General features: G+C 43.2%; 1 protein-coding gene across 4 annotated transcripts in view; it reads right to left on the bottom strand.

Annotated features, from left to right (window-relative positions):
• NACC2 (NACC family member 2) overlaps positions 1–13,088 on the bottom strand; it is a 74,225-nt gene that overhangs the window by 18,514 nt on the left and 42,623 nt on the right. For 3 of the 4 annotated variants that reach the window (XR_016282123.1, XM_089535135.1, XM_089535136.1), the window contains exon 2: positions 7,640–8,566. Coding sequence is in view for 3 of the 4 variants with exons in the window: in XM_089535135.1 (XP_089391261.1) it covers positions 7,640–8,510 (871 nt within the window). In the remaining variant the exon portion in view is untranslated. Of the gene's footprint in view, positions 1–7,639; positions 8,567–10,415; positions 10,758–13,088 lie in introns of those variants that run through there. The other variant, XM_089535137.1, reaches the window with a different exon arrangement.

Genomic DNA, 13,088 nt, shown 5'->3' with positions numbered 1-13,088 from the left:
CTATCTCACTATTGAATAACATCTATTGAGAATAATATAGGGAATTAATGATATTTACTACCCATTTTGGCAGTCAGATTGAGAAGATACATTTCTCAGATTATCCACAGCAACCAGAACTGTTTTTTGCCAAAAAGACAATCAAGGAATTGTGTAAGAACTGTTGTCTATGTTACTCAATTTTTGGAACATCATAATGACAAAAAAGCGATTTTGATTTTTTTTAGATGCATCTGTAGCTATGGTTATTAGTAATTTTAATAGGATTACTTAGTTGTATCTGTAATGGAGTAGAATAATATTTTCTTCCTCTTTGTTATTTTTCTTTTCATTACAGTCAGGACTGGGGGAGTCAGAGCTCTACTGTGTCTTAGTTGTACGTCTTTTATCCTTTCCCTTCTTCTTTTCTCTCTCTTATTCTTCCTGGTTTCTTTTTCTTTCATTATACAGGTTGAGTCTCCTTTACCCGAAATGCTTGGGACCAGAAGTATTTGGGATTTCAGTTTTCCCCCCGATTTTGCAATATTTGCATATACATCATGAGATATCTTGGAGATGAGACCTAAGTATAAACAAGAAATTAATATGTTTTGTATACATCTTATGCACACAGCTTGAAGGTAATTTTATACAGTGTGCCTGCGCCATACGCAGGCGACCAAATGCAGCTTTTAACTTAAGCTAAAAGCTGCGCACTGGAAGAGGCAGTGGTGCATGCCTCCAGTGCCACACTGAGGGCATATACCCCATTGTTTTCAATGGGGCTCCAGCATACACAGTATTTCCCTTACGTAGGGGAGTCTGGACTGGATCCCCGCATAAGGGAAGGGCGCATGAAACAAAGATTGTGTACACTGAACCATCAGCAAGGAAAGGTGTCACAATCTCAACCAACCATTGGATTTTGGAATTCTAGAAGGGAGACTCAACCTGTATATTATTTTGACTGTAAATTAGATTGTTTGTGTTAAAAATTACGTAATACAAAATGATGACGATGATGATGATGATGATGGTGGTTGTGGTTTTAAAAGGCAATCACCAGATAATTTAGTAAGAATGATAGTCTTGCAGCATCTTCACAGTTAACAAATTTATTGGGCACAAACCTTCAACAGGTTGTTGATGCTGTGTGCCTTCAAGTCGCTTATGACTTATGGCAACCCTAAGGCAAACCTATAATGGGGTTTTCTTGACAAGTTTGTTCAGAGTGGGTTTGCCATTGCCATCCCCTGAGCCTGAGATAGTGCATCCCAGTGGGTTTCATAGTCGAGCTGGGAATCAAACCCTGGATTCCAGAGTCATAGTCCAATGCTCAACCACCATAAAAGTGCACACTTCAACAGTTACAATTTACAAAAAAAACCAACAATCAGGCAACAGGACCTGCCACCCAAATCTAGGGGTGATCCATGCTATAGTCAGTGGGAAAAGAAACTAATGCACTATAGACAATAGGATAGTCAGTATCAGAGTCAGTATCAGTATCTAGCTCCTTTTAGTTTAATATCAACTGTCAATGTCGTAAGTCAATCTAAGCACATTTGTTGGCATTTGCTGTCAAGTCGCCTTTGACTTATGGAGACGCTATGATTGGGAGACGTCCAAGTGTCCAGGTCAACAACAGCTCTGTTCAGATTCTGCAGACTCAAGGCAGCCATGGCTTCTTGGATGGAGTCTATCCACTGTAAGATAGCCTCCCTCTTTCCCTACTTTCCACCTTTCCAAGCATCGTTGCCTTTTCCAATGTGTCATGCCATCTCACCATATGTCCAAAGTACAGCAGCCTCATTTTCATCATCTTGCTTTCTTAGTGAGACTTCTGGCTTGAGATTTATTTATATAGAAATTTAATTATAATTAATAAAGTAACAGTGGGGGAATTTCTCGGTTAATCATGAATGGGGGGATTATTTGCATGATATAATTTGGGCTGGTCTTTACTCCAAATTGGATTTATCTGATTATTCAATAATCTGAATTAGGGCAATAACTTTCATTGCACCAACCCAAAGGTTGTAAAATACCTTTTGCTTTTATTTGATTACCTTTTTGTATTTGTGTGCCTGCATAGTATTTTTTTACGATCGTATGGATTTTTAGACATGCTGAATGGCTTTTCCAAGGTGGAAGGGCAAGCTATTAATGTTTTAAATTCATAAAATGTTAGAGGAGTTGTGCCTTTCTGGGAGAAGGTACAATAGCATGCTATAAATATATTAAATAGGCTAATGCAACGACTCTTGCCACGAAGGCACTATTTTTGGCCAAAAGTAGCTGCAGACCAAGAACGGAAAGACAACTGGACATGAAAAACCAAAAACTTTTGAGATAGTTAGACCTTTGCTTTCTGACGGTTCAATGTACACCAACTTTGTTTCGTGTACAACATTAGTTAAAATATTGTATTAAATTTCCTTCAGACTATGTGTATAAGGTGTACATGAAACTTGAATAAATTTTGTATGTACAGTGCTACCTCGGGTTACGAAATTAATTCGTTCCGCGGCGCCGTTCGTAACCCGATACATTTCGCAACCCGAAAAGGCTTTCCGTTAGCGCTGGAAAGCCGCTAGCCGCGCTTCGGATTTGAATTTCGCGCCGAAATGAATTTCGTAACCCGAAAAATCTTTCGTAACCCGGAACAGTTTTTTTCAATCTAACTTTTTCGTACCCCGGAAATTTCGTAACGCGATCAATTCGTATCCCGGGGTACCACTGTATATGCAAATACAGGTACTTCAAAATTCAAGAAAATCTGAAATCTTTGGTTCCAAGCATTTTGGATAAGAGGGACTCAACCTCTACTTTGCGTTTTAATTCGATGTGAGACGCCCTCAGTCCCATGTTGGGAAAAAGTCAGGATATAAATGAAATGAAATGAAATTTCAACCTCTCTTTTGCTCTTTCTGATGTTTCGGAATCTTTGTCTTAACTCTTTCCAACGTCCTCCAGTCCCAAGGAAGGTAACCTTCTCAAACCTGTAAGCCATCCTTAAAGATAAATCTATTGCCACCTTATACTCCCTTCATTCTTTATTATAATAACTCTTTGCTAACTGTATGCACATTTCCGTTATCATTTAATTTTTCCAGCCATACTCCTGAAATAGGCTCCTTTTCTCTCTCCGTAAATGGAGCTATCCTGAAGTTTGTTGTTGCTGTGTACCGTCGAGATGTTTCTCTTATTGCAACCGTAAGGCATCCCTATCACAGACAAGGTTTATTTAGGGGAGTGGGTTTGCTATTGCCTTCATCTGAGGCTGAGAGAGTGTGACTTGCCCAAGGTTACACAGTGGATGTCCATGGCTGAGTAGGGATTTGAACCCTGACAGCCAGCATGGCATAGTGGTTTGAGTGTTGAACCATAACGCTGGAGACCAGGTTTAAGTTCTCAGCTCAGCCATGAAACCCAGTGGGTGATCTTGGGCAAGTCACACTCTCTCAGCCTCAAGGGAAGGCAATGGAAAACCTCCTCTAATTAAATCCTCTGAACAAATCTTGTCAAGAAAACCCCATGATAGGTTCTAGGGTCACCACAAATCAGAACGACTTGAAGGCACACAACAACAACACCTCCTGGAGTCCTAGTGTGTATCCACACTGCAGAATTAAAGCAGTTTGACAACACTTTAAGTGCCATGACTCTATTGTATGGAATCCTGGGATTCATGACAATTAAAAGTGGTGTCAAAATGCTTTACTTCTGCAGTGTGGCAGGTCTCAACCCACTACACCACACTACCTTTGTAGCCATGATCTATCCTTATGTTCTTTCCAGTTTCTACAACGCATTTTTCATCTTCCAACGTCTGGGAAGGGAGCCTCCAAAGACGTTTTCCTTCCTCCGCTTCACTTCCTAATCTAAATTCAATGCAAAGCATCCCACGGTGCAACCCTGGGTTACGAATTACATTCACCTTTTCCCAGATAGGAGGGTCATTCTATTTTTCCTTTTGCAATCACTCTCCCTACTAAGTTCAAGTGTCTATTAATCTAGCTCTCAATTGATTTGTTTTGTCCTCTATCCCCTTTTTAATATCCCATTTTAATGACAATGGTTATAAAGAATGAACCCATCATTGCATCTATTATCATGTTCCATTTGAAATCGATAACAAATTGGTTGCATTGCATGTTGTACATTAAATTTTATTTTCTTAAAAATAATCTAGCCCTGTTATTTAAATCTCCTAGCATTATAAGGTTTCAACTGGTGCTAACATGATCTCACGGCGACTGCCATAACCATCTTCCGTCAGACACTGCTATGGATATAGTAAATGACGCAGAATCGAAAGCATCTTCAAACTGCATGCAGAACATAAATCAAAGTCCACATGTTTATTACAGTGCTGAGCATCATTTCCCCTCCAAGAGTTATTTCATTTCTCTTGTGGTTCTGTACCAAATAGTTGTGGAATGTTTTTCAGGTTTCTGCAAAAGGGTGCATCTGCATTGTATAAATAATACAGTTTGACACCACTTTGACAACCATGGCTCCATTCTACAGAATCCTGGGATTTGTCGTTCGGTGAGACACCAGCACTGTTTGGCACAAAAGGTGAAAAACTACAAATCCCAGGATCCTATAGGATGGATCTTCAGCACTTAAAGCAGCGTCGATCTACACTGTTTTGACAGTGTAGAGGCACCCAAAGTTGTGTCTTGAACAGTCCTAGATCTTCAAATGTTTGCAAACTTTCTTTATAGAACATAGATTTAGCAATGCTACTGCCACCAGTTTCTCCATCACACAGTTCCTCCCATTTATTGCCATATATACAAAACAAAGGTGACACTTATTAAGGGGAACTAGGCTGGACTTTAAAAGTATACAAAAGTCCACCAGTTCTGTTGGGTTGATCCAAATCACGTCCGCTTCCGGGCTGCATTTGGACCAAATTTGTGTCAAATTTGCACAAGGAGGATATCCCTCCCATATTGTGTAACAATTTGGCTTCTTCCTTTTTAATGGTCCAGCATCTTCCCATAGAAGAGCCAGTGAAGTGGGATGAAAAAAGTGTCTTAAATGGAAAAAATTCAAGAGCTTACTTTTATCTACAGAAAAGCAAGAGAAAGAACAATCAATACTTCATAAAATCCATTCATTGAACGGTTGTCAAACTGTCGCAGTCTGAAGCTGGATTGTGGTGCCAACCGTTCTGCAGAAGGCGACAGCGAAAGAAGAATTGTCCCATTAATTCTGATGGGAAAGAGTTAAATTCTGCAGAAACCAGATCAGCAAACATACATTTGTTCGGTGCCTTAAAATTAGCACGGCAAGACTTTTCAGTGCTTCCCCACTTGAATATAAAATAGATATAAGAGCAACACATGTTCTTGTAACATTTAAACAACACCCCGTGTCATTTCCCTTTTTCCTAATACATTTATGGCCCATCAAAAAGTTTTGTCTGATAAATATAAACCCAATAAAAGGAGGTAAATCAGATCGCGCTCTATTTCAAAAATTCTCCAGCAAACCCACATCACCAAGAAAAGCTTCTTTATCAGCAAAAGTGCCCAGAGTCGCATCCCCAAACCAGCATTTTATTATCTTGGCTCTCTGCAATGCCAGACCCGGCCTTGTGCAAACTGGAATCTTTCAAACGCCTAAACTTACAACAGGTTGACCCAACCAAAAAGACAAGACACCGCGTATTTTTAGATGTTTCGCCTTCTGGGAAATCAGCCCATGCAACGATTCCTCACTGCCCGCTTCAGAAAATGTTGAGCAAAACATTAAGAATGCCATCCCCTGCCAAGCAAATCAATGCACACCGCCTGCATGTCTGCGGCACAGATAAAGGCTGCTTCTTGCTTTCATTGAGTAATTTGCAAAACAGCGCCTGCAAAACAGCAACCACCTTGCCCTGCCCCACCAAATGCCAAGAAAATTTCCAGTGAGATAATGAGAATCTCGGCCCCTAAGAACAATATCTTGATGGTGTGTGCCTTCAAGTTGCCTGGCATCTTTATGGTGACCCCATGAATGTCATAGAACGTTCTTAAACAATGAAGAGTCAGAGGTGGTTTTGCCAATTCCTCCCTCTGAAATAGAGCTACAGTACTTGACAAGTGCTGGTGGTCTCCCATCCAATTACTATCCAGAGCTGACTGACCCTGGTTAACTTCCAAGATCAAACAGGAGTTGATGCCCTTAGGGCATATGTGCCTTCAGGCCGTGAATTTCATAGGGTTTTCTTAGGAATACTCAGAGTTGCTTTTGCCAGTTCCTTCCACTGAAATATAGACGAGGGCATGTGGTATTCATTGGTGGTCTCCCATCCAAGTACTAACCAAGGCTGACCCTCCTTCGCTTCCCAGATCAGGCAGGATCTGATGCCCTTATATATGTGCCTTCATGTTGTAAATTTCATAGGAATACTCAGAGGTGGTTTTGCCATTTCCTTCCTCTGAAATATAGGAACAGGAACTCTGTGTGTTGCGCCTTCAAGTCGCCTGTTAATATATGGCATCCTTAGAAGTGAATTTCATAGGGTTTTCTTAGGCAATGAATACTTGGGTTTGCTTTTCATCTTGGATGCTAAGCAGAGTGACCCTTGGTTAGTATTTTGATGGGAAACCACCAAGAGATATCAGGTGATGCAGACTATTCTTCAGAGGCAGAGTCTACCTTGCCTAAGAAAAACCTATAAAATTCATGGGGTTGCCATAAGACAACAATCTTATCCACACGCCTACACACCACCACCAGATCCTGTCTAATCTTGGAAGCTAAACAGGATCAGTCCTGGTTAGTACTTGGATGGGAAACCAACAGCGAATCCCAGGTGATGTAGGCTCTATTTCAGAGGACAAAACTGGCAAAATCACCTCTAAGGATTCCTTGCCTAGTAAAACCCTGTGAAATCCAAGGGGTCGCCATAATCTGACAGGTGACCTGTAGTCACATACACAGACACATTGCAAACACATGGACTCTTGGAGGAAGGGAGAAAACCCTAAGAAATTCATGGGGTTTGCCATAAATTGACAGGCGACTTGAAGACACATAAACACACGACATTGGAAAGGGCAGGAACAGATTCTGGGACTTTTCAATCAGTCTGAATGTTCTCAAAGTGGCGCATATATGTACACACACACACATAGTCAGCCCTCCACATTTGTGGCTTTGACTTTTGCAGCTTTGATTATTCACGGATTTTAGTAATATGTTCTCCCTAGGAATTTCTAGTTCCTTCAGTGCAACTCTGCTGGAAGTTGACCATAGAGTTGCAATGGAGGACCTTGAGATTTCTGGAGAAAACACCTCTCTAAGCATTTGTAGGTCCTCCAGTATGATTCTATGGTGGATATTGGCCATAGAGATACATTTGTAGGACCTAAAGATTCGTAGAGAGGTGTTCTTCCAGGTAAAAATACAGTGGGATTTTTATTTGCAGATTTTTCACTTTCACGGGGATCCTATGCCCCTATGCTTCCAGCAAATATGGAAGGCCCATTCTGTGTGTGTGTGTGTGTGTGTGTGTGTATGTGTGTGTATACAACATACCTGAAAACAGAGATGGCCATGAACCAACAGGAAGTAACAAAAGGCAAAGGTTTAGAAAGGCTAAGGTTCAAAAAGATGTTAAGCATGGATTCAGCAGCACCTGCCTCAGAGCTGTTACCTGCATAGCCACCCGTGGACTTGATGTACATCTGCCCATATTGCTCTTCTGCCATAGTGTCATAAGCCTCGTCATCTTCCTCATCCTCTTCATTGTGGTAGGATGTCGGACTGTCGGTAGTAGGAATGCTGCTAGCCCCGGGGCTCGTCCGCTCCCCTTGCAAGTACTGGGTTGGTGCAACGCTGGAGATGAGCGTGGTGAGGCTGGGCACTCCATAGTAGGAAACACGGGACAATTTGAGGGGCGTTGTGCCAGAGGAAGAGGAGGATGAGTTCCCCCCAGCACCATCCCGGAGGCCCCCTTCTGCGGACCTCTTGGAGGAGGGTGGCCCCACAGTTGCAGGGTGCAGCTCCAGGTTTTCGTGTTTGACCCGGGTGAGGAGCGGGATGGGCATGGAAGGGGACATGACGTAGGCAGCAGGTTGAAGCTGGTTGCAAGGACTCTGGGGTTCGGAGCTGGGGTCTTCGGTCATGGCGGTCTGGGAGTCGCAGTGAGGAGAGCTGACTTTGAACATCAAGTCAGTCCCTTTCTCCACGATGTGTTGGATCTGAAGGAACCCCGCTGTGTACATCACCACGAGCTGCTCGCTGGCAGCCATGGTCAGCTTTCCCGTGTAACAGAAGGAAAGGATCTGTTGGAAGCACGCAGGGGGAACCGATCCGGGCAGCTCAAAGGCGCTTTTGCTGTTCCCACTAAACAAGTCTCGGAAATAGAGGCTGCTGGCTGCCAGGACTGCCCTGTGAGCCTTGAAAGCTTGTCCCTTGACAACGATGGAGACATCGCAGTAAAGTCCCAGGAGCCTCTGCTCATTGAGGGAGCCCAAAACAGTGTTCCCGAAGTTGGGGATTTCTATGTGCAACATCTGCGACATGGCTCAGCGGCAAATCCTTACGCATTCAGTGCAACGGCATTGGAAGGAGGGCACATCTGTCAGGGTGAGAGAGAAGAAGGAGGGAAGGAAAAGGAAGACACTATGAGAACCTTCAACAGACAGGCAAAAAAAAACCAACCCTAAAAAGAAACCACACACATTAAGACACCAGTCTGCAAGTGCTGAAAAGCTGGAAAGAAATGCCATTCACAGAATGAGAAGAGATTGACAGTCACCTTGAACAGGCCCTTAAAACCAGTTTTAGGTTTGGCTTGGGGATTGTTTTTAATTGTTTGGCTCTTTAAAAGCTTTTTCAAAATGAGTTTTAATATGGTTTTTCAAAGATGTATCTGTTGGGCATCACCTGGGGAGCAGCGTGGGCTGAGACACAATAACCAAACACTTTTAATTAATAAATAATGTAAATCCCATCCATGGATTGTTCAACACACAACATACATCCCACGTCAAATAACAAGGAGATTTCTTTCCTTCTACCACCCTCAACGCACATGGGAAAGGACTAAACTGAATGTCAGTTCCAAATGAAGCAAATGCAACAAAGTCAACAGGATTTATATAAGCAACACCACATTCCCATTCATTTCGAGGGGCCTTCTCTAATTCGGATTATAATTTCATTGAGCCCAAAGTATCCCCACGACTGACAAGAAATGACCATTGGATCTGTCCAGAAATCTCAGCATCATGGTTAACCCAGGAAGGGAGTATGCTTTGGATTAAAAGAAAACCAAGCAACGGTCCGATTTCCGCCACCAGCCTCCAAGCAGAATCATACCACTCTTTATGACTTATCTTGAAACACTCAGTCCTTAAAAACAGAGCTTGGAAAGTGACGGCACTTTGGTGGTGGAGGGAAAGGGACATGACAAAAGACATAAGACCCCCAAGGAAATATATAAACGAAGCACTTCTTGCTTTATAATGTATGTGTTAAAGCTTTTTTGTTGTTGTTGTTTAACTCAGCAAGTTCTGCTCCAGCACTGAAGTTTCAGTTCCCCTTGGAACTGCCAGAAAAGGACAGACTGCAGCAGTTTCTCATCATGTAACGGAGATGAAGGATAGGGCAGATAGACAGGGCTGGCTTCTTATGCAGCTCTGGGCACTTCCAGCAGATCTCCGACATCCCTTCTTCAATGATGTGGCTCCACAGAGGGCACAAGGGTGGGAAGGGATCTCCTCCTCCCTGTAAAGGCACTACCACTGTCTTTGGAAATACCTGCCTGGGCTGCTTTCGACTTTGCATCAAAACTGCAGCAGAGTGAGTGGAGCTATTTTCGGATCCTCCTGGAACCATCATGTCACGGCAATGAATTCTCTCCTGCACATGCACCAAAAAAACAAACCACAGGCAAGCGGGGCAACACAACTCAGGGAGGCGATGAGGCAAAACCACCCTGAACCAGCAAAAATGCATGCCATTAGACTTGATGGATTTTCTTTTACAATACCCAACAGATGAGGTCTTGGGGAGGGGACAGAGTTTAACAGAGTGATGCTTTCCCCCTTTGGCACACAGAGATGCTGAAAAGGACAGGGTTTTAGATCCAGATCCAAATCTCTCCCCATCTTCTGGACAAAACACAAAGCCCACTCCCAGGCTGAGTTCAGCAGATCACAAGTCTGAGAGTCAAATCTAAATGAGGATCCAAGTTTGCCCCCCTCCTACTCTGTCTGCAAAGTGCTAAAAATAAGAGAAGGGGGGACCACACAATGGATTGCTCTGTTCTCTCTCGCTCACACACTTAGACACAACCACCCTCTGTTCAAAGCTCCTTCTTGCATCCGCAATGCACACTGAACATTGTCAGCCTGCAGAAAAAAACTTCTTTCTCATGCCTCCCCCACCCTGCCCAAGCCAGAAGTAATCTCACAGGGACGTACCTTGAAACTGGGCGAAATCCACAGCACTGCGTTGCACTTGGTTCCTGTGTTGTGTATGCTCTCCCTAGCACCCAACCTGCTATGCTCCACTCAAATGCACCAGCCAAAGATTGCTTGGCAAGGCGGGTGTCAGTGTGTGTTGTGTGTGTGTCTTGTGTGTGTGTATGTGGGGGGAGGACTGACACCCGGCCTCAGTTTTCTTTTGCTCTGTCTCTGCTGTGTGAGCTCCTAAGTCAAATCTTCCAAGGCCAACAGCACAAAAGCATCTCAATGAATAGGGCCGGATGCAGCTTAAAACACTCAAGCCATTCTCTGCAATGAATAGAGCCCTTTGATGCGGGACCAAGCCAATGCCAGTTTCAGACTGAAGCTTGGGAGGATAAAAAATAGAAAGAAAGAAAGAAAGAAAGAAAGAAAGAAAGAAAGAAAGAAGAGGGGACAGAAGAAGGGGGGAGAAAAAGGAAGAGGAAAAGGGAGAGGGGAAAAAGAGAAAGGGAGAGAAAAGATGAGTGCCAGAGATGTTGGTACAAGACAGACTTCTGATGAGTCACTGCAATGCAAACAAAGATGGCAGAAATACTGTACTCAATGCTGATGAAATGCTTAGTGGTGCCACAGCCACAGGGAGGGGGGGATTTTTGAATTTATGGCGCAGCTTTGCATATGAATTGCCGCTGCAAACCGCCCTCCCTCGGCCATCTAGGACATGCAGAGTGTCAAAGCATTTAAAGTATTCCAAACAGTCTGCAGAGCTGGCGCAGCTCTTGCCAGAGTTAACTCCTGCCTGGGTGGAAAGGGCTGCCAGGCAAGGAAAACAAGGCCAGCAAAGGAGGAAGGGGGATAGAGGGAATTGGCACACATGTACCCACACCCCTGCCATGCACATGTCTAAAAGGCCCCCATCCCAGGAAGAGAAACCACTTCTTTCTTCCTGAACGCTGACCAACATTTGGATTTTTCTCTGATAAAAGCTGGTGGCTGGAGTATAACCACAAAGAGGTACAAACACACATCCGGTTCCTCAAAACAAGCAATTGTCCAACCTGGAATCTTATACCCTCCAATGGTCCTGATTCGGCAGAAAAGGTCCCAATTAAACCTCTCCCATCCCACTTATTCAGCTGCTTTGTAAAAGGCCCCAGTTTCTCTCTCATCCTCCCACTTTCCTCCTTTCGTCTCAGCTTGCTGCAAACTGAGCTCCAAATGCAAAAGTATAGCACGCTTGCCACATCTGCTGCGGTTAGGGACGCAGGATCAACACTATAAGTGGAAAAATTACAAATGTAAAAAAAAAACCCAAACAAACACTGCTTTTTCAACATGAGAAAGCACCTCTCTAGGAATCTCTAGTTGCATCTAGTTGCATCAACATCAGCCAGACGCTGGCCACAGAATTGGGCTGGAAGACCTCCGAATGCCTACAGAAGTGTTCTCTCTAGGAAGGTCTAGGTCCTCCAGTACAACCTTTGGAGAAAGTTGGCCAAAGAGTCACACTGGAGGACCTCACGATTCCTAGAGAAAATCTATTAATCAAATCCATGGATCCCAGGTATCAAATCCATGGATAATCAAAGGTGCAAAACTCAATGTGGAAGGCTGATTTTGTTGGCACTCCATCAACACAGCAGGGGAAGAGAGGAGAAGAGGGGAAGGAGTGTTACCCTTCCCATTAGACTCAGGCAAAAACAACCTAAGAGCCAGGGTAGTATAATTCTTCAGCTCTGGACTTTGGAGATCAGGGTTCGAGTCTCTGCTTGGCCATGGAAACCCACTAAGGCAAGCCACACAAGTCGGAAACAAGGGGTTCTTCCAATATAAAAAGGTTGAGAAAGGCCATGCTACATACTCCAGTGGCAACAACAAGGAATTATTTTTCACCCAAACCACTACAATGAGAGATAGGAATGGAATACTTTTAAATTTTACATTTAGATTTAATTTAATTACATTTATGTTTAATTAAAATGTAAAATGGAATTTTACATTTAATTTTCATTCAATTAAGGCTACAGCCGCACAGCAAGATTAATGCGCCTTGGCACTGCTTTAACTATCATGGCTCCATCCTATGGAGTCCTTTATGGATTTCTCCTTTATGGGTTCTATGGATTTATAGTTTGTCGGGGCACCAGAGCTCTCAGACAGAGAAGGCGACAGATCTCACAAAACTACAAAGCCCAGGGTGCCAGAGCTAAGGCAGTTAAAGTGGTGTCAAACTGCATTAATTCTGCAGTGCAGATGCAGCCCAGCTTTAAATGTCAGGTTTATGTTTGCTTTTCCAAGCTCTGGCCTTTGAGCAGGTTTAAAAGGAGAAGAAATCCAAGATTTCTTGCATCCCTAGGACCTTCTCCTGAGCGAAAAAGAGACGACAGGTTTGCAAGTTGCAAATATAAATCCCATTTGGTTCAACTAGCTTTCCCAGAACAACATGATAGACATTGCAGCTCAGCACTCAATTAAGTATCTGACCATTAGTTCCAGCTGCTTACCGTCTTTTTCGATATTTTAACAATATTTCAACAGCCACTTGAGCTGATCCCAGGCATCAATCTGGCCCCAGAATAAGTTAAACTAAGAGGAGAAAAATCTATCCTGGGCCGTGCCGTAATTGTAGATGTTTTTTACCTTTCCAATAAATAAATCTTGCCTGGGATATAATCTATTTATCCAGTG

The sequence above is a fragment of the Sceloporus occidentalis genome, unplaced genomic scaffold, assembly GCF_023333645.1.
Source record: "Sceloporus occidentalis isolate IW3139 unplaced genomic scaffold, rSceOcc1.0.p SCAF_8, whole genome shotgun sequence".
Lineage (NCBI taxonomy): Eukaryota > Metazoa > Chordata > Lepidosauria > Squamata > Phrynosomatidae > Sceloporus > Sceloporus occidentalis.
Note: the sequence above shows the minus strand (reverse complement) of the source record. Positions and strands in the feature narration are given on the sequence as shown.